This window comes from Notothenia rossii (assembly GCF_949606895.1).
Source record: "Notothenia rossii genome assembly, chromosome: 9".
Lineage (NCBI taxonomy): Eukaryota > Metazoa > Chordata > Actinopteri > Perciformes > Nototheniidae > Notothenia > Notothenia rossii.
In genome coordinates, this window is record NC_136907.1 from 28,871,203 (window position 1) to 28,892,036 (window position 20,834).

Genomic DNA, 20,834 nt, shown 5'->3' on the forward strand with positions numbered 1-20,834 from the left:
TGGCATAGTCGGAGAGGGGCAATTACGAGTGTGTGTGGGGGGGGGGGGGGGGGGGAGGATATGGCTGTAAAAGCACATTGAAAACAACAAAGATCCTTAACTCTCATTGTAAGTGTCAACATTGTCTTCATGACCCAACAAGTTTGCATTTTGGCAATTACATGAGTTCAGAAATGAAGCCGTCACTAAAACAATAAGATAGAAGTATGCATTGTAATTTTCACACCAATATACTGCTATTGTTAAGCTATATTTTATGTAAATACAAATACAAAAAGATAGTTCTACCATTTACTTTGTGTCCAAAAAACACAACTTTATTAATTGGATGAGTAAACAGTAATGAAAGTGTTTAAGATCCTAACAAGAACACTAATATTTGGGTGCAACCATAATCAGTGAGTAATACACTAATACAGGGTAACTTTATTATAGAATTCAGGCTTTAGGACCTGGGGGTTGCAAATTCTTCTCCCACTGCCCCTCACTATGGGCGGAGGAAGATTCCTGAGCAGAGATTTTAATGCTCTGTGAACCGGGCAGAGCAATTCCTGCAATTGTCTCATACAATTCTATGTTTGGCTGCCATTTACATTGTCCACATACAGCAGATCAGGGGATCTTTTTGCAGAAGCTTCAGGACAACCTGCTGAGCTGTTGAAAGAGCCCAATAAGGTAAGATAAAAGTTCTGGAAGTAAGGGGGGGAGGGAAAGTATGCAGTGTAGTGTTCAACTTGTGGGAAATGCCCAGGCATGTGAGAAGAGGCCACAAACTCAGATCTGGAATAAGGAGTCAAATATTCCATTGTAGTCCTAAACTCTTGCAAGTTGTTTTAAAAAATTTACAAAACGTGAAAGTATGTTGCTTGCAAGTAGACATGCACATGAGTTCAGAGAATTAGGGAGGTGGCCGTAGAACATGCAGAAAATAACATAAAAACCAAATGGATTTTCATTAAAAGTAACATAGTATGATTATCACATGCAGTGTTACCTTAACATGCTATTCAGATCATATCATCAGCAGTTGATTAATCTATTCATCCTTGATCTTTCTGTTTTCAAGTTCCAGCACAATAAAAAATGTATCTTCCAACACTAATCATTTCAAATAACTGGAAAAGTTGCGGTTAATTGAGTTATACAGACAATAAACACTAAAACGTAGCCGTTTGCCATTGATCTCTTTAATCCCCATTGAAGTAAGCCCATCTCTAACCCTAACCCTGGCATTGGTTGAGTGTGTGTCAGCATTTGATCACCTTTTCCACGTCATGGGAAACTGATCAGCATCAACCAGACTCTTTCCTCTAGAGATTATTTTAGAAAACTTAAATCGTTTGTGTTGCCAAGACATGAAGAACTCGTAGCTGGCCGCATTTTTTTCTTCTTGACATCCTGTAGCTGCCTACGTGTCTGTGGTGTAGGTCTAGCCTCAAGGTTTATTTGGGACAGACGTTTTTGAATGTCAAGGTGGGGTAGGTAAGTTTGAGAAACCGGCTCGAGATACACTTTTTGTTATATTCCATGGAATGCTCTTAACATCCCGATATCAATGAATATCTTAATTGCTTTGACAAAAAATCCATAAAAAAATGTCATCTGTGGAAGCCATAGTACTGTAAAAAGCACGATCAATCATTTTAGCCGGCCTGGCTAAAATAACTGGATGCCTACCTGCCTGTCAGCCTTCCAGCTGTGCACAAACTTATCTCGTGCCCTCATTGGTCATGTGCGCGTTCGTGTGTGTGTTGGAGGAGGGGCTCTGTAAGGAAGTGGCAGATTTGTTCCGGCTGTGTATTTTCAAATTCTAGCGCACTCGAGCTGGTTTCTCCAAAATTACCTACCCCACCTTTAACCCAACTCGCCCTGCTATTATCCTTAAAAAATGAGGTGCCCCAAAAAAAAGGCTTCCAATTTGGAAAAATAAGTTAAGATATGTGAAACTAAAACAGAACAAATTAGCCAAGATAAGAGTTTGGCTCGCTTAAATCAGTACATTAATAAGATTTGCTTTATATCTTTCTTTATCTTTGATTAGCATTCCAACATGTGGGTGCAAAGCCTGATGGCCCTGGTCCTCCTGGCTACTTCTGCTTCAGCTACTACCTCGGCTTTACCAAAGAAAGTCCTGAGCAAACACGCCACCATCCTGGCTGACAACAGTGCAAAGTTTGCCTTCAGTCTCTACCAAAAAATGGCTAAGGAAAAGAACGTAGAAAACATCCTGATCTCCCCTGTAGTGGTGGCCTCCTCTCTGGGTCTGGTTGTTCTTGGGGGCAAAGCCTCCACTGCCTCTCAGGTGAAAACCATTCTGAATGTGGCTAAAGTCAAAGATGATCAACTGCACTCTGGTCTGGCTGAGCTCCTGTCTGAGGTGAGCGACCCAAAAACCCGCAATGTCACCTGGAAGATCAGCAACCGTCTCTATGGACCCAGCTCCGTCGCCTTTGTGGATGAGTTTGTCAAGAGCAGCCAGAAGCACTATAACTGTGATCACTCCAAGATAAACTTCAGAGATAAGAAGAGCGCCGTGAACTCCATCAACGAGTGGGCGTCCAAGTCTACTGATGGCAAACTGTCCGAAGTTACCAAGGATGTGGAGAAGGCTGATGGGGCGATGATCATCAATGCTATGTTTTTCAAACGTGAGTATTAAACCTGCAGATGTGCAATATAATTCCTTTTAAATGCTCTTAAAACTAACTGATTTGTATTCCTCACAGCTCATTGGGACGAGCAATTCCATCATAAAATGGTGGACAACCGTGGATTTGTGGTATCCCGTGGCTACACTGTTTCATTACAGATGATGCACCGCACCGGTAGGTTGGGACAGTCCAAGTATATATTTAGAAACAAAATTTGTTAAAATCTTTTTTAGGGAAATATTCTCAAAGGTTCTCAATACAACATACAGAGCAGCTAAAAACTATTTAATATGTAAAGATATAGCGGGGTAATGTCTACCTGACTAGTAACTAATGAAGTCATTCTCCCTAAGTGTGTGTCGTAATCCCAGATTCTCAGTGCTTTAGTTAAAGGGGACCTATCATGCAAAATGCACTTTGTGATGTCTTTTATACATAAATATGTGTCCCCGGTGTGTCGGGGAACTCACGCAGCGTCAGAAAATAAAACCCTCTCTCTTTACCTCCGTACCCAAATCTTTTAAAAACAGGGCTACAACGAGCGGATAAAGATTCCATCAGAGCTGACGTCAGCCCGGAATAGTGTCCGTTCACACGAGACGTATCCGTTCACACGAGACCGCTCGAAAGTGCTGGAGACGCTGTAGTACATATGCCAGGCCTGTAAGTGGTGCTTTAGTCTGCGAAAAAAGCAGCGAAGAAGACTTCCCGCGCATGGCTGCCATGGTTGCCCTTCTGTTTATTCTCCGCTGTGGCTCTTTTTCTCCCTCCCAGAGGCAAGCGTTTGCTCCTGCTGCTGTAATTCTCTCCGGTAGTCCACCAGCAGATGACAAACACCCACCTCTCCACCTCTTCCAAGGGACGAGGGGACCGTGCGGCAGAGTTTCAGTTCGATTTTTTTTCGCCGGTCAACATGTCCGTTAAAGCTAAAATCTTCCGGACAAAATTAGAAAAATGCCGGTCAGAGTTCTTCTTTGTTATTTATTGAGCTTTAAAACAAATTAATAACGACTCTATATAAAAATAAAAAACGGAGCCTCTCTTTTCCTCCCCCTCTTCTGAGAGCCCAGCAGCTGATCTCTGAGCACGCCCCCCTCTCCTGCAGGGGGGCCTGGTCAGCTGCTGCTCATTTGCATTAAAGCTACGCCACAGAATCAGCCGTTGCAAAAACAGGGCTGAGCAAATAGAGCGAAATGAGGCATGGCTAAAATGCATGATCTGTTTGGTATTTTGAAAAAAAAACGTCACAGACATGTTTTATATAGGTATGGCCCTACAATTAGGGCTGTCAAGTTAACGCGTTAATAATGCGTTAATAACGCAAAAAAATATTAACGCATGTGTATTTTTTGTCCTCGGCCGCCCCGTAGTTTCAGAGCGCATCGAGTTTAATTACCATCTACAAGCTGATTCTGACAGCCCCGCTCCTGCTGCCCGCTTGCGGCAGACCACACTTCCACGCTCACCGGCAGGCACCTACTGGCCATCGGGAGGACCGGGAGGGTGTGTGTATGTGTGTCGCGAGCGAGAGAGAGACCTTACGTGTATTGTTGTTGTTAGCATCTGGTGCTAGCTAGCTTCGCTAACGGATATAAGGAGCTGTTTCAATGAAAACAGAGGAGCAACATTTCGCCGACAACTGCGCCGAGCGCTTGACTTTATGCAGGTGGGACATTGTACGAAAAGTCAGCACACTCAGCACGGATAGTGCGCGCAACATGATTGCAGCGTCCAGGCAGCTCCCGTTCGAGCATATGCCTTGAGTTGCACATAGCTCCAACGATCCAACACACACACACACACACACACACACACACACACACACACACGCACACGCACACGCACACGCACGCACACACATATTTGTCCACTCATATGTTGATATAAGAGTATTAAAAACTTGAAAAAATATAATTAAAAACTTGAACAAATATTCCTCTAAGGTACATTTAGAACAGATAAAAAATGTGCGATTAATTTGCGATTAATTTTAATCGACTGACAGCCCTACCTACAATATATTTTTCAAATAGAGCATGATCGGTACACTTTAAGTAGCCAGTGAGTGCTGTTCTTTTTGCTTTTTGATGGTGGGCCGAAAAAGGCATTGTGCTGGTTTCCTTCACAAAAGCTAATGGGTTTTTTACTGACATATTTTATGTTGTAGGACAAAACGTTAACATCTCCTAAGTTACTTAACCACAGACCTTATGTTGTGCATTTAATGTTGACTCATTTCAGGGCTCGAGGACTCATTCCTTCATCACTTGATGGCCACCACTGCTCTGTGGTGATGGCGGGGTTACTGCCGATAGCACCTTCTTCGCCCACTGAACTGATGAAACTGAAACATTGACTATAATTAAATGTATTATGTCAACAGATTTAGGTTAAACTTAATATTATAGCTTTAAAATAACCTGTGAAATTGTGTGTGGCCACCCTCCAGCTTATGTTATATCACTGTTGGTCGGTCTGTTAGCACCCTTAGCTGCTAGTCACTTTCGTTTCGCAAATAGCCATTATAAGAGAGGTGTGCAGGCTGCACCCGCACTGCGAGGGGGACCCAAGTTCCCATCAGCAAAATCAGGACAGCAGAAAGCTTACACATCTTCCGGCGCAGACTGAAAACGCATCTCTTTCGACTCCACTTCGAGCGATAGAATTACTAACAAAGCACTTATATACTAATAAAGGACTGGCTTATCTAAAGCCAGTTGAGTAGCACTTGAAATGTTTGGCTCTATGAAACCTGATGTACTTATATGATTCTGTTTTCTTCAAGGTTGTATCTTCCTCGTCGAATGTACTTATTGTAAGTCGCTTTGGATAAAAGCGTCAGCTAAATGCAATGTAATGTAATGTAAAGTGTTAAAAGAACAATTACCCTTTTATATAGTGGGATTAAATGCTAAACTGTGTCTGAACAGCAGTTTTTGGGTTGGTGTTGGAAATCACTAACTTTTTTTTTACAAATGGTAAATTCTTTATTTAGGTTTTGTATGGATCAAACAATATATAGTGTTAACTAATCAGCAAAAGAGCTGTTGGTGGATACAAATTGTAATTTGGACAGAGCCAGGCTTGCTGCCCTCGCTTACAATCTTTAAGTCAATTTCTTTTTTTAACTTAGGAGAAACACAATAAAAACAAAAACAACTTAAAGGCATTTTAATTAAGTTAAAATAAGTCAGCACTGATGTGGCAGTGCAGTGTGTGTAGTTTATTGTCTATGAACAAATGCTACAACTCTTCCACCTGCTGATTAAAGTGAAGGTGCTCTGTTAGCCCCCGAGCTAGCAGTGACAACGGCTCAAGCTTAAGGTGGAATTACTTTTAATGTGGGCAAGCTATTCCCATGTGACAAGCCACTTTACTTTTAGTCAGTACACAGAAACAAATAAAAGTAACACAAATCAAATCATTTTTATTTATATAGCACATTTTTAAAACGATTTTTGGTCGAGCCAAAGTGCTGTACATATAATAATTACCTTACAGTAAGGACACTATACAGCACATACAACAGCACAGTTTGTGCAGAATATCAGTATGAGAAAACAACACCCTCTGACCTTAGACCCTCACATCGTACAAGGAAAAACGACTTAATCCAGAACTCAGGATAGAGGATCCAGGGCACAGGACCACAGCAAGAGGATCAGCCTCGACTCCGGATCCCGGCGTAGATATAGACACAAAAGAAAAAGACGATTTGGGGGAGACTGGGTTAATCGGAGCATGCAAACTACACAGACACAGAGAGGCGCGCGCAGGGAGCAAGGTCCCCGCTGGGGCCTTAGTTGGAATTGGTGAGAGGTATGGAGGTGCGCTGTGACTACGGCATAACACTACCCGGCTGGAAATAGGCCCCTCTGCAAACCTGTTTCCCTCCAATAAAACCTTGTGAGGTCATGGAGGGAAAAGGTTTTGGATAAAGAGAAAATAGAAAGAGTAGTAATAACCTTAGTTTTAAATATAAGATCAACGTTTTTAGGATTTAAGTGAAAGAGCAAGAACCAAAGAAAAGAAAGAAACAGAAACATCTTATGACCAGAAAAAGAACCATTTAGCAATATAAAAGAGTCTACAACAGAAAGTGAAGGGGTTTTCAAAACTTTATTGTTAGCAGATAATGCTAATTATGTGTAATACATGTCATTTATTTCCACAGGTCTCTATGGCTTCCTTGACGACAAAACTAATAAGCTATCCATCCTGAGCATACCTCTGGCTCATAAGAAGTCCACTGTGGTGTTCTTTATGCCCCACCATGTGGAATCTCTGGAAAGGCTGGAGAAGCTGCTGACCCAGAAGCAGCTGGATAAGTGGATGGGCGCGCTGAAGCAGACAGCAGTAGCTGTGTCTCTGCCCAAAGTCAGCATGGAAGTCAGTCATAACCTGCAGGTAAGACACTAAAGATGACCATATCTCTTTACTTCTGATTTAATTGCTGTTTTATACAATTTGAATTACACACTAACTTCCTGCTCCCATTCATAGAAACACCTCTGGGAGTTGGGCCTGACAGATGCTGTAAACAAATCCAAAGCTGACTTTTCCAAAATGTCTGGGAAGAAGGACCTCTACTTGTCCAGTGTGTTCCACGCCTCAGCCTTGGAATGGGACACTGATGGAAACGAAATGGACACGAGCATCTTCGGCACAGAGAAGCTGAAAGACCCCAAACTGTTCTACGCAGACCACCCTTTCATCTTCCTCGTGAAGGACGAGAGCACCAAGTCAATCCTCTTCCTCGGCAGGATGGTCCGGCCAAAGGGTGACAAGATAAGAGATGAATTGTAACCATATAAAGTAAAGCTTAACGGTGTGTGTATTTTTTGTCTATATGTTTTATTTCGCACTAGAGCATTCCTTCACATCACAGGCCGACAGCCTTCCACAACACACGGCTAAAGAGATGTGTTTAAATATTTCATCCTGTGTTTAGTTAGCAAAGCCTTTTTCACACCTATCCTTTTTATCTTGATGAGTATTTAATATCACTATGTCCCATTTTAGTTTGCATTGGCAGCACACAATACGCACTGAAAACTTAATTCAATAGGATCATCATGATTATTGCATAAAATGTAAATGTATTGGTATTGTGCCAGCACAAAAATGGTCTCAGTCTTAATATTTGTTTGTAAAAGCTGTACAATAATCTTACTTTTGTAGAGCTCTGCAGTGTGATCCAAAAAGTTTGTAAAGCACACTACTTTTTTATGTGTCAACTCCAAGGACGTTCAAAATTTCTCGGGCATCCTTTGCACTGCTTTCAACCAAAAGCTCTACAATATTTATATTTGACCAAGAGGCTGAAATGCTAATATAAGGTTATTGATCCTCTCTGGATGCACTCATCTACACTGGTAAACAAACCAAATTGTGACCAATTTAAGACTTATCTATAAAACAATGTTTCTGCAAATAATTTGACAATTTCAAACTTGAATGGTTTTACACTGTTACAAATGTCCAGTTTTTGCAATAAAAGTAGATATATATATACATATATAGAAAAAGGTGTCATCCCTGTTTCAGATATTTTCTGTTTAAATGGCTCCTTTGTGTTAGAGAAGACTTTCTGTTTGCAATAGCCGTTTAGCCTCCGGCAGGTCTGTTGCCTGCAGTGGGATTACCCATCGGAATAACATGAGAACATTCCAGAGAGGGGGGTTGTGTGTGACCCCCTGGGCAGCCTTACTTCAGCAGGAAATGTGATAGAGGTGCAATGATGCCATAGTAAACATTGCATCTTTATCAATGAACTGTAAATATTTAGACAAAACTAAATATTTAGGAACATCCAGCTGGGTTCTGCAGCTGCGCCAATGAGCAAAGTGCCACACCACATACATCCAACATTAGGTTCCCAATGAAAACTACAAGAATAACAGTCAACAGTGAGCAAATCCTTCATTATTTATTGGAAAGGGTTTAAATAAAAGATCTGAATATTATAATCTAGTTGGCTAAGGAGAAGACTAATTTTGAGATTAATAAAATCAGTAAACATGAGAGTTGTATCGTCACAACAATGTGTTCCGTCAGCTTTTGAGTGTATCACACCATCTAGTGGACAACTGGGTTCATAACAGAACAATGATTGTTTGTCATCTAGTGGAAAAATTGAGTACTTAAGCAAAAATATATCATAAGACATTTATTTAAGCTTAAAATAAAAATGTGCACTCAATTAATATATCAAAGTATTGTCTATATGGTTGGCATAAAGTTAGCAAATAATAAGGAAAACTTATATTTAACTGTTAATTATAGATCCATAAATTAATCCAATCCAAAAATGACCTGACAATAACACTATAACTTTGCAAATCAAATCAAACTTTATTAATATAGCATTTTTCATACATGAAGGTAACTCAAAGTGCTTCACAAAACAAACACATGTATACATGATTTACAATAAATAAGCACAATACTAGTTTCCTCTCCCAGGTAAAACCAGAGTAACACATAGCCTTGTGATGAAAAAGAACACTTAATACCAATGCAGGACTGAATAAAACAGGAGTGAAATCAAATGGAATTCAGTTTTTTGTTACAGCATTATGATCAGCAATAATTTTCTTAGAATGAGTGCTTCAAAGCATGGACTCCTCTTTAGTGGTTCGATGTAATTAAGTCCTGTATGTATTAAGAAGGAGTTTCTTCTTTTCTTTTTAAAGGTGCTCATTTCCCTAGAAAGAATGCTGTTAACATTACGACTTCACCCTTTTAAACCTTTTATTATTGTGCATTTACCCAAAGAGCAGTGTTTAAAGAAAGAGTGGTTGTTAAATGCTCTTTAATGGTGGGAGATAAAGGATCACGAAATGCGCTTTTGGTTACTGCTGGTTAAAGGTCTTCTTATTTCCTCTTTTATTACTGATGTTACTTCCTGTTTGCTTGTGTCAGTGTCATACAACAGAGCCTGTCTTAATAACCATGCTCTGTCGGTGGATGCTTTAAGCTGGGTTATGATCAGTTACACCAAACGTGTTTATTATTCAATTGTTTAAAAGATAAAAATAATGGTGATTATCGTTTACTGTAGGACAGTCGCGCATGATAATGTGTATTCAGTGAGTACACAAGTAGTTCCACTTTCTTTAGTATAAAAAGGTTTGCATATTTGAAAATGTGTGCGTATTTTAAAACCTGAGCCCTGTTCATTAACTCCATTTTAATTTAACTCAAAAATATCAATTTTTCTATTGATGCCCCAATCCCAATCAACACAGAGCCCACCCCCATTATAATTCCCAACATAATGTGGAGGAAGTACTCAGATATTTTGCTTAGCAATACTAAATTGTTATAAGTAAAAGTCCTGTATCTAAAAGGTTACTTAAGTAAAAGTCCAAAAGTATTAGCATCAAGTTATACTTTTGTACCAGAAGTAAAAGTACTCATTATGCCTTAAGGCCCATTTTAGAATCATATATTCTTACTGGATGATCAGAGGTGAAAGAAGTACATTACATTCATGTCAAAATACTCCATTACAAGGAGAAAGCCCTATATTCTCAAATAAAAGTAGGCTACAGATATTTGATCGAGAGAAGATGCAGTAGTAGCCTACTAAGTACTAATTCTGCAGAAAACTGTCTTCCATATGTGATATATTATTACTCTATCTTACATTATTAGATTGTGGAAATGTTATATGTGGCATTCTACCAAATTAGTACAAAGTGCGGTTCCACAACAAGAAAAACTATTTAACAAAACAATTACGTATTCAGACATAGATATTTACAAAGAATATGTTATGGTCTATTCAAACATAAGGCATTCAATTATATAGTGATAATCTTAAAGATGGGGTAGGTCATTTTGGAGAAACCAGCTCGAGTGCACTAGAATTTGAGAATACACAGCCGGAACAAATCTCCCACTTCCTTATGTTAGTGATTCTTGAACCCTGAGAGCAGGACAGACTGAAAAGAGTCAAGGGAAGCTTATAAAAGTTAACAGCATTTAATTACACAAAAGATGCTGTGATGTACAAATGAAATTTGCGAGTGGAGGCTCTCTCCCCATGCGGTCGGTCAGCCGAGGTCAGGAGAAGAAGAGATCGATCATAGAGAGGCGAAGTCACGCCCATCTATTTCCGGTCCATGGGACCCCGGAAGCGAAAAATTATACATTGAATTTAATGGAGAGAGAAAACGTATCTTTTGATCCCGTTTGAATTGTGCCACGAACTACACATATGATGTTTGTCAATCTTAAACAATCATTTCCATGTCAAAAAAGTCACATTTTGTCATAAAACTGTTGAAATATAAGACTATGAAAAATACGCGACTACAAAGACTACAAATCCCAAATCCCATTCTGGGTCGCGCATGTGATGTCACAGGCGATAATGCTCCAAGTGGTTGCGACTCGTAATTAAAGCGAAGAAGAAGATTTCATAACTGATTTATTCCCTCCAATAAATATAAGAGATTGCTTCAATACATTCACTTTTACAAGATGCCCGTGTGCTTTGTACCATGTTGTAATCACAAAAGTGATCATACCACTTGCTCGTTCTATCGCTTCCCGTCTGATGAAAGGACCAGGAGTCGCTGGATCAGACATATCAGGTAATATCATACATGTTGTGCATGGAACATAGTCAAGTTAGCTACCTAGCTAGTAGCGACGAGTAGCGAGCATGTTAGTTAGCATTACATTACTTAGCCTTGTCATTTTTAGTAGCCTTACCATGAAGTTATTATTTTATTACATGAAGTACACCAAAATGTTAAACAGTAAGAGTAGTCATCATGGTAAGTATTTCGTGAAACATTTGAAGAGTAGCCTACTGCGCCCTCCACCGGGTGCTAAGGAAGCAGTTCAGGGAGAGTCGAAGGAAGGCAGGCAGGCAGGGAGCTTTGCATGACATTCTTCTGGACATGTGTCATTGTGATGACAGTGAGGGTGAGTCAATCTGTTTGTTGGAAAGACAGTAGTTGAGTGATTACTGAGAGAAAATTATTAAAAGAGATAATTATTCAGTGTTGTTACTTTAAAGTGTTGTTACTGACCTTTTTCTCTTATTTTCTTTACCTCACCTGTAACTGCTGAGACCCTGAGGAACATGCACACTGGACTGACCTGCTCTGGCAACCTGATTTCCACTGTACGTAATAGTATTTGGTTATGGTATATTATTTATATACATCAAAGGCACAATGCACCCCCCAGAGAGACACATGTATTGAGTGATATTTTGCATAGGTCATGTGAAATCATCTTTACATACTATAAAACTGTAGGAGCGGCAACTTGTTTTGAAATTGAATTTTTAATATCCGATAATAAAGTTGATCTGTTTTCTTTATTCTTCTCTCTTCCCAGCTCCATCCATCACCGTTCTCTGTTCCTGCAGGTCCTGCTTGCTAATAAATGCTCATAACTTTTTACACAATTACAAATAAAGTCAATGTATTGTATGACATGAAGTTGTGCTTCATTCTGAGTCAATAATAAATTAATTCTGCCTTCAACTGCAAAATGATTGTGGACTGCACCGACATCCATGTAGCTGCCCCCCAGTAAGATGAACCAAGCAAAGCTGACACAAAGCTGTGCTCTTAAGTTGACATGAAGAATTTGTGAAATATTGGTAATTATTTGGAAAAAATGACTGACGATGCAGAAAACTTTTTTTATTTAGGAACAGTGGTCAGGTGAAGCATTTATCACTACATTTGTGTCACACTTAAAAGGCCAAACACACTGGCCAAACACACCTCGTTTACAACTCCCCAGTTGACAGCCATGACTCCCGTCTAAATTGTACCCTCCAAGCACCCTCTTCATGAGGGACGCGCATGGAGTGGATGAAAGTCCCGACCTCAGCACAGCACCAAAATTGCTGGCTGTCAACCTGCCCTGCCTGTGTAACTGCCACTGAGGATTTGTCTGCTGTCCTACGGTGGCTGTCTGGATGGCAGCTTGCTGGTCTCTGCTCAGTCGCATTGAGGCAAGAATTGCCTCAAGCCCCCGACCCCCATGCTCCTTCACCAGCTCCGGCACGTTGAAAATGGCCTGATGTTGAGGCTGCAGCTCTGGCTCAGGTGACAAAAGCCATGCCATGCCACGCTGCGCCCCTCAGTGCAGACCTGAACCAGTCTACTTCCTCAGTGGCGATGTCTCTGGCCAGTGGGTTGTATGTCTCCTCTTGCTGTTGGTAGAGTTGAGACACCGGCTGGACTACTTTTGAAGTGCCAGGCTTCCTCCACTGGCACTCAACTTCTGTGGAGCTGATCTGCCACATGGCAAATATTGCCAATGCTGCAGCGTGGCTGCATTTGTACATCCCCCATGCACAACCACAGACAGCGCTCTGCATCGCGCCATCCTCTCCCATGTAGATCTGTACAAATAAAGTAAGTACCATGTTTGTTAACATGCTATAATAGATTGAATGAGCAATACAAGGATGGTCCAGATCTGGGGGTGGGAGGGTTTATTTTTCCATAGTTTTGTCCTCTTGTCTGATTGTTGTTGTTTGTTTTTTCTGAATTTTTTGTAATTTGTGTTTTATTGGTTGTGATTGTACATTGTATTTTTTTAAATGTGTATTACATTTTTGAAAAACATTTGATCAACAAAAAAGGATTTGGTCAGGACCTAGACTCAGTGTGTAGTTTATGAATTAATCAATGCTCTCTACATTAGGAAAACACATACCAGTGTACCAGAGGGAGTCACAAACAGCTGTGCCTAGATAACCAAACAAATTGACAAGATAACCAAAATCCTTGAATCTACACACAGCAAATAAACTCAAATGACACAACGAGATGTAGAAAGGAGATCACACATATAGTCGATATAAAACTGGCCGCTTCAATCTGAAGAGCAACTAAAACAAAACACGGGAGTGTACCTTGTTCTTGTGAACACTAATGTTACCCACAGCATACACACCCGTATACAGTACACCCGTTCTAGGTTCTGATTGGCTCTCTATGTTGGCATTCTAGCTTCTGACTGGCTGTCCAGGTTGTCAATCACAGCCGTGGTTCATATTATGCTAGTCGACTCGTAACATCGCTAAACTTTTTTTCTTGACGGTTTTCTCAGTCAACTAATGCTATTGATAACAGTAACATAAATTAACACAGCCCTGCACACTGCAGTCATTATATGCCGGGTCTGTGGTTCATCATCTTCTTTTTCATTCTCCTCCTTATTGACTGACATTAACGTTAAACATTGCACTCATATTACTCACCGAAACCTTGTAAAGCCGGTCCTGCATGCTGGCTCTTACAGAACCGACTAACTCCCCTTTCGTGTATGTACAGCTCTCACCGTGCCCAGACTTGTAGTAATTTTCACCTCGTTTTATACTTTTATTCTCATTCTGAAAGAATGAGGTGAAATGTGCCAATGCGACGTTCATCTTTGTGTTGGTGACGCGTATTGTGCGGGACCAGAGACATGTAGTTCACTGAGCGGCTTAACACAAAAAAATGTGTTACTTCACAGTTTTACGACACATTTTAATTTTTTTGACTTGCAAAATTTTCTTTTAAATTGACAAACATCATATGTGTCATTCGTGGCACAATTCAAACGGGATCAAAAGATACGTGTTCTCTCTCCATTGAATTCAATGTATAATTTTCCGCTTCCGGGGTCCCATGAGCTCCCCCGGAAAGGGAGGGACTTCGCCTCTCTATTGAGAACCGCAGTGACGCGTCGTAAAACCAGGAAGTAAGTTAGCATTTTTAGCACTTCCGGTTCCTTCCTCAAAAAGCAATGCATTTTTTCCATAGGGTTTTGGAAAATAGCTCGAAATAAGATCTGTGGTTGACACAAATTTAAGAGATAAGTCACGTTTTGTTCTACGACATTAAATACATCAACAGTGACCCCACTGGGGATTTTTGAAGAGTTTACGTGTCTGAAAAACGATGGTTGTTACCGAGTGGCTGAATAGGACTACAGAAATTCTCGAGGCCGTTGTACGTCATTACGCAGAACACGTAAACACTCCCGCTAAGTTTGTTTTCCCCTGTGTTCTGCTTGAAAGCAAGTACCTGCCTATCTTTAGTATCTGTATATCTATATCTGACCAATAGAATCTCTATTTTTGAAATTGCCGTTTTTAACACAGTAGTTTTCCAAATTATAGAATAATTAATTACCAGTGTTTTCCAATTTTACTCGGCAGTTCGTTTCGTTAGCTAACGTTAGCTAAAGCTAGCGCTACTAGTTAGCTACGCAATGGTTTTGTTGCTTTGCTCCGGGTTGCAGCCCCAGGTCTTCGCATGAAACGTGCTTGTTCTATCGTTTCCCGGCCAATGTTTTCCAAAGGAGAGTCTGGATTCGTGCCATGAGGTAAGCTGACGTTACATTTTTGTTCATGTCACGGTGAAATGTAAATGATGGGTAGTGACTGTATCGCCGTTTTAGAGATGGCGCTGCTAAAAAGACCGCAACATAAGTAAAGATAATGAATACATCCTATTAAAACCTTAATTCATTAAGAAATATAACTATTATAATTAGTGTAGCAGCTGACACCTATTTTCAATATGGATTAATCTACCATTTATTTCTTTAATTCAATTTTGATCTATAAAAATGTCAAAATAGTGAAAAAATGTTCACGAGACTTATCAAAGTTCAAGGTTATATCTTTAGATGTTTTGTTTTAGCCTATGTACTGTATGTCTTAATGCTCTTACAGTATATGTGACGGTGTGACTTCCATGAAACTAATATTTTATATCTTCCCAACAGAAGAGCTGACAGGAAACCTAACACTCTAACAACCACAACATTGCAAAGGCGAGTAAATGTAAATTAAAAACAATTCACAATTTTTTTATTTCTTCTTCCTTGCAGTGAGGTGAACCTGACCTTGCACTTGGTACCAGTAAGGATGTTCCTCACGCAGGCTGAATGTTTCTCCTTCCTTACTGACACAGAAGCCCTTGATTTGCAATGCTTCACTAATTGTCATTTCCCTGGCTCCGTAGGGACACTTTACCTCCAGCACAGCGGAAGACCCTACCAGACCATCTGGAGATGCCCCCAACATTCCTGATAGGGAGAGCCACATATCTGACTCATGGACCTGCATCTGGGTTGCAGTGGTGAATGCCCTGACGCCCTAACATTCATTCATAGTCCCCCACTGTACAGACAAAACACCATCAAGGGCCTGTTGTTGCCCTAGCACCCTGGCAATAAGGGAAGCAGTCACACGCTTTGACCTCAGGACAGCTCCAAAGTTGCTGGCAGTCAACCTTCCTTTCCTGAACAAATGCCAGTTTGGGTTGGTTCGCTGACCAGTGGTAGCGACCTGAATTGCCCTCTTTTGCTCTTCAGACAATGCCATGCTTGCCACAATTGCCTCCATTACGCCATATCAACATTGATTTCAATTTCTAACACTTACAGAGCCCCTCCTCCAACACACACGAATGCGCACATGACCAATGAGGGCACGAGATAAGTTTGTGCACAGATGGAAGGCTGACAGGCAGGTAGGCATCCAGTTATTTTAGCCGGGCCGGCTAACATGATTGGTCGTGCTTTTTACAGTACTACGGCTTCCACAGATGAATTTGTTTAATGGATTTTTGGTCAAAGCACTTAAGATTTTCATTGCTATCGGGATGTTAAGAGCATTCCATGGAATATAACAAAAAGTGTATCTCGAGCCGGTTTCTCAAACTTACCTGCCCCACCTTTAATATATACAAAAACATAATTTATAGGGTACTTTCTATTGGGAAGTAGCTGTCCCCAACCCTGACATCTAAATTTCAATTTCTGTACGTTTTGTTCAATGGTGTATTTAGAAGATCTTTATGATTCAAACAGAAGTTGGAATAGTTAGATTTATTGTGGGTTTAATTTTAATAAAAAAACTTTACTCAAAAAATCAAGTCCCCAGTTTTCATGTCACTACCGAAACACAAGAGGCGCTTTCACACCGGAGTACTTTTCCCCATACTTTTCCCTTTTAGTTCCGATTGTTCCTGGGATTTTGCGTTCACACCACAAAGAGAACTTAGTTCATGTGAACTTTTCCCTCCTTTTCCTGCTAAGAGCAGGTACTTTCCTGGGGAGAAAAAAGTTCAAATTTCTGATTGGCTGAGCGAATTGCAAACCACGCCCCGTAAAACTCTGAAAGGTTTTTTGAAGCCGCCATTGTATTTGCTGGCATTAGCATTATTAGCATTAGCCCAGCGCACCAACGGAGAGAGACTAATGGCCAGAGGCGCGGGAAGGTATTTTGAGTGGGAGTGCTGAGGTGCTGGACTCCAGTGAACACTATTATGGGCACTATAGAGCACGCACAAAAGCACTCTCCACACTCAAGCACACAGAACCCCCGCAACTGTTACAATGAAGGCTCGATAATCAGCTCACGGTATATAGGCAGGGGTAAAGTGCTATTTTTTCCGAGTGGGGAGTGGACCTCACCTTCTCTAGGGGGGTCCGGGGGGATGCTCCCCCGGGAAGATTTTTTTAAAATATTGAAGTTAAAAGCATCAATCTGGTACGCTTTGAGAGCAACATTAAGAGATCTATGGATACATCTCTCAACACCCAGATGAAACACAACTGTAAGCAGATGTTCTTTTTCTTTATGGATATTTTACAAATCACTCCCTTTTCAAACTGTATTCTTGTTTTACTGCCATATAGTATTTCATAACTGTTTTTCCTTTATTCTCTTATTTTTTGTATAACTATAATGATCATATGAAGGTGTGTCGCTGAAATAATCTTTTGAATAATTTTTGACCAAACCGTTTGAGACCCACTGAGATAACTTAGACTAAAGTTAACTATCTAAACACTCAGAGAGTCCTTTAGCTCACCTGAGCCTCTCAGTCTGAGAGGAGAGCTCTCCTCCAGCTTGTTGTGGAACAAACAGCTCCGTATGTCCGTTAGTGCAACTAGCTAACCAGATGCTAACAACACGGTCCCTGCTGCTGGCACCGGTCCCTCTCTCTCCCTCTCTCACACACACTAAATGCGCTATTTCCGCACACACACAGAGCCGAGCTTTGAATGACACAAGCACACTTTTATTTCCATGCAACTCTCTGATTGGTCTGGTGTCTTGCCTCTGTTGCATTCAGTGAACACGGGAAATTACATTCCTGCCGTCCTTTCTAGTGTCTTGATGAGGTTCACGTAAAGCATGGTTAATGTATTATATTATTGAGGTAGAATTGTCCGGGGCTACAGAAAAAACATTCGGGGCAGGCCAAAATATTATTTTACCAACAATGTGGAATTTATTGGCTACATATTACACAGATTACGCACAGCGGGAGCAGCAATAACCGTCAAATAATAATTCAGACAGCGGAGCTCCGCACCCCCTGCCTGCCGCTGCCTGTGCTGCAGCGCCCTCAGCACCCCCCTTCCCGCGCCCATGCTAATGGCGCATTTCCACTACAGCATGGAGCGCTGTTTAAGCGTGCCGCCCCCGGCCCGTTATTGGTTGTGTTTCCACTAGGCGTAGTTTCCGGCTAGAGGGTACTTTTTCACGGATTTTCTGGCTCTCCAAAATCGATGTTCTTTCCCGGGCCAACAACCGGGCTGAGTATGCTAAACTAGTGAGACAATCGCTGGCAACTACAACAAAATGAACATATTTTACCGTGATTTAATTGTAATACACGTTTCAAAAATTATACCGAAGTAACAACATACTGATACCGTAGTAAAAACCATGAATGAATGCTTTGACAAGTCTGCAGACAAGATGGCAGGCGAAAAACCTTTTAAAATGCGTGTTTTCTGAATGGAGATTGGCTAAGCTAACGTTGTATATGCTCCGACCGTCCACACTCACAACAACGGCCCATACAGACATAAATAAACCAGCGGCTATATTTGCCATGACACAGAGAGTCTGTGGTTTGTACTTGTTTAACTTTTGTCTAAATCAGGAGTATTCAACTAAAATTCAACGAGGTCCAGTTAGAGAAAATCTCCCCATGCAAAGGTCCGGAACATCAAAATGTCGAACTTGCTTTATGAATTAGTGTGATATGCATTGAAGTAGCCTGTAGCTTTATCAACGTCTACATGTCAATCAAATAAAGAATGTACAATTCAAAAACAACAACATGTATTGTCAATTAACATTGAACTATACAGATATACAGTAAATACTGTGGATATGTGTAATGTTCCTCTCGGGCTGCATATAAAAATATGTGCATCTTAAAAGTGCTTAATTTCAGATAAATAAAATAAAGTGTAGCAGCAGCTTCAGTTTCCCTTTTTCTTTGTTAACCGTTTCACATCATGACTTAACAGTTTCAGACGATTATAGAACAATATCAGTCTTTACACATCATAACAATTGAACAGTTTTAAAGTTTTTCTTTCTTTCCCTCTTATATTGCAGTCCCTCATTCACTTTTTTTTAATTCAGTGTGAGAATTGAGCTTGAGCTTATCCTGCCAGGAGTTTGTAAATCTGGGCTGAAATGGTGTAAGGGCCATTCTCATACACACATGCAGGTGCTCATTGGTTAGCCTCAGCCTGCCCTGGAACGATATTTAGTTTTAATTTTGATCTTGGTCGACTGATCATATTGGGCTCTGAGACTGCTTATTTTTTGTGACCTCAGTTCTGACTTGAGAGGGAATGTTTGGTCAAACACTTTGTGTTTTGTCTCATAGTGGCGTTTTGGCACTTTTAATGAGCGCCACGGTCTCTGAACAAATGAGACACACTGGTTTTGTGCTCCCAGTGGGCAGGATGAATATAAATGAGTCCACTCAGGGTTAAAAGCTCTGTTATCACTGTCAGTGTCGGTTCTAGACCAATTTGTCTGGGGGGGCCACTGGGGGGCCAGTTATTTTCTGAGAGGGGCACATTAAATGCAGGACGAAAAAGAGAACTAGACGGTATGAAGTAATTGCGCATAAGAAAACAATGCAATACAGTTATTGGTATTTGTTTCAGTACACTTATTTATTTCAGATATATCTTATAGCAGCGTTTCCGCCAGGGGGCCGTCTTGCCGTCATTTGACGCCCTTATTCAGCTCGGGACGCCCTGAAAACGAGCCGAGGGCGTCCAAAAAATATTAATAATTCGAGAGAAGATCGAGAGTTTTTATCACTTGAAATGACGAAAAGGAAAAAGGACAAGGACATCCTTCTGTTGTAGGGGCAAAGGAGTCTGGTGGGATTATTTTCGGAGTGTTGAAGATCGTTTCCCCGACATCGAAGGTGCCTGCAACAGGACAACACGGAACGTGCGCGATTTGGAAGCGCTGAGCGGGGGGGGTTTTAGTGGAGCATGCGCGTGAGCTGCGAGCACCAGAACATTATTTTTCTTCTGACAGCCCAGCAGCAGGAGAGGTGGGGAGAGGGAGATGTGGGGAGAGGGAGGCGGGGCTATTTCCTCGTTATCAGAAAATGATCGTATAGATCGCTGCTAGATGAGGGCAGTGGGGGCTCTTCTTGGAGTCTGGCTTTAAAAAAAAAAAAAAAAATTCATTAGTGAAGTGAACTTTGAGCCATCATTTATTTTGCAGGCAGCTCTCTGCCTCTCTCACGTTATTATGGCGCGCGCCGGAACCAACAATCAATTTTTTACCGTAAATGAGTTTGGTTCAGATAAAACACATACATTAATTAAACTAGATATTTGTTCATTTGAATTTCACATTGAACGCTTGGATATTCTCAATGGGTGAATACATTTTTTTATAATAATAATAAAGAAAAAATATATATATTAAATGACACCGAAGCTTTCTCAGGGTGGGCCAATTTTTTTATAATAATAATAAAGAAAAAAAATATATATTAAATGACACCGAAGCTTTCTCAGGGTGGGCCAATGAGTAAACTGGGTGGGCCAAGGCACGTTATTGAATTATTGTTTTTATGTGTTATATTTGATGAAAAAAATATTAGGGGTACATACTTTCATAGGGGGAAAGTAGAAGGTCAATGATAGAAATATAGAATATAAAAAATCAAGAAGATACTATAAGTGATCTCTACAATAAAACAGTTTAGTGCAGGATGTACAAAGATTGTTGTACACCGACAGAAATGCTAGAGGTTCATTTTCATGTTGTTTTATGTTTGTTTTGTCACTCACCATTTATCTCTCATTCCATGCTTCCTGATTGTTTTCACCTGTTTCCCTTGTGTGTCTCCTGTG

General features: G+C 40.7%; 2 protein-coding genes across 2 annotated transcripts in view; one reads left to right on the forward strand and one right to left on the reverse strand.

Moving 5' to 3' along the window:
• LOC307019168 (glycerophosphodiester phosphodiesterase domain-containing protein 5-like) overlaps positions 1 to 20,834 on the reverse strand; it is a 220,542-nt gene that overhangs the window by 50,309 nt on the left and 149,399 nt on the right. The window lies entirely within an intron of this gene.
• On the forward strand, positions 490 to 8,167 carry LOC307018729 (serpin H1-like). The gene is made up of 5 exons (XM_079649116.1): positions 490 to 675; positions 2,042 to 2,648; positions 2,727 to 2,825; positions 6,826 to 7,058; positions 7,155 to 8,167. The coding sequence occupies exons 2-5, from the start codon at positions 2,051 to 2,053 to the stop codon at positions 7,455 to 7,457; spliced, it is 1,233 nt and encodes a 410-aa protein (XP_079505242.1). The 5' UTR covers positions 490 to 675; positions 2,042 to 2,050; the 3' UTR covers positions 7,458 to 8,167.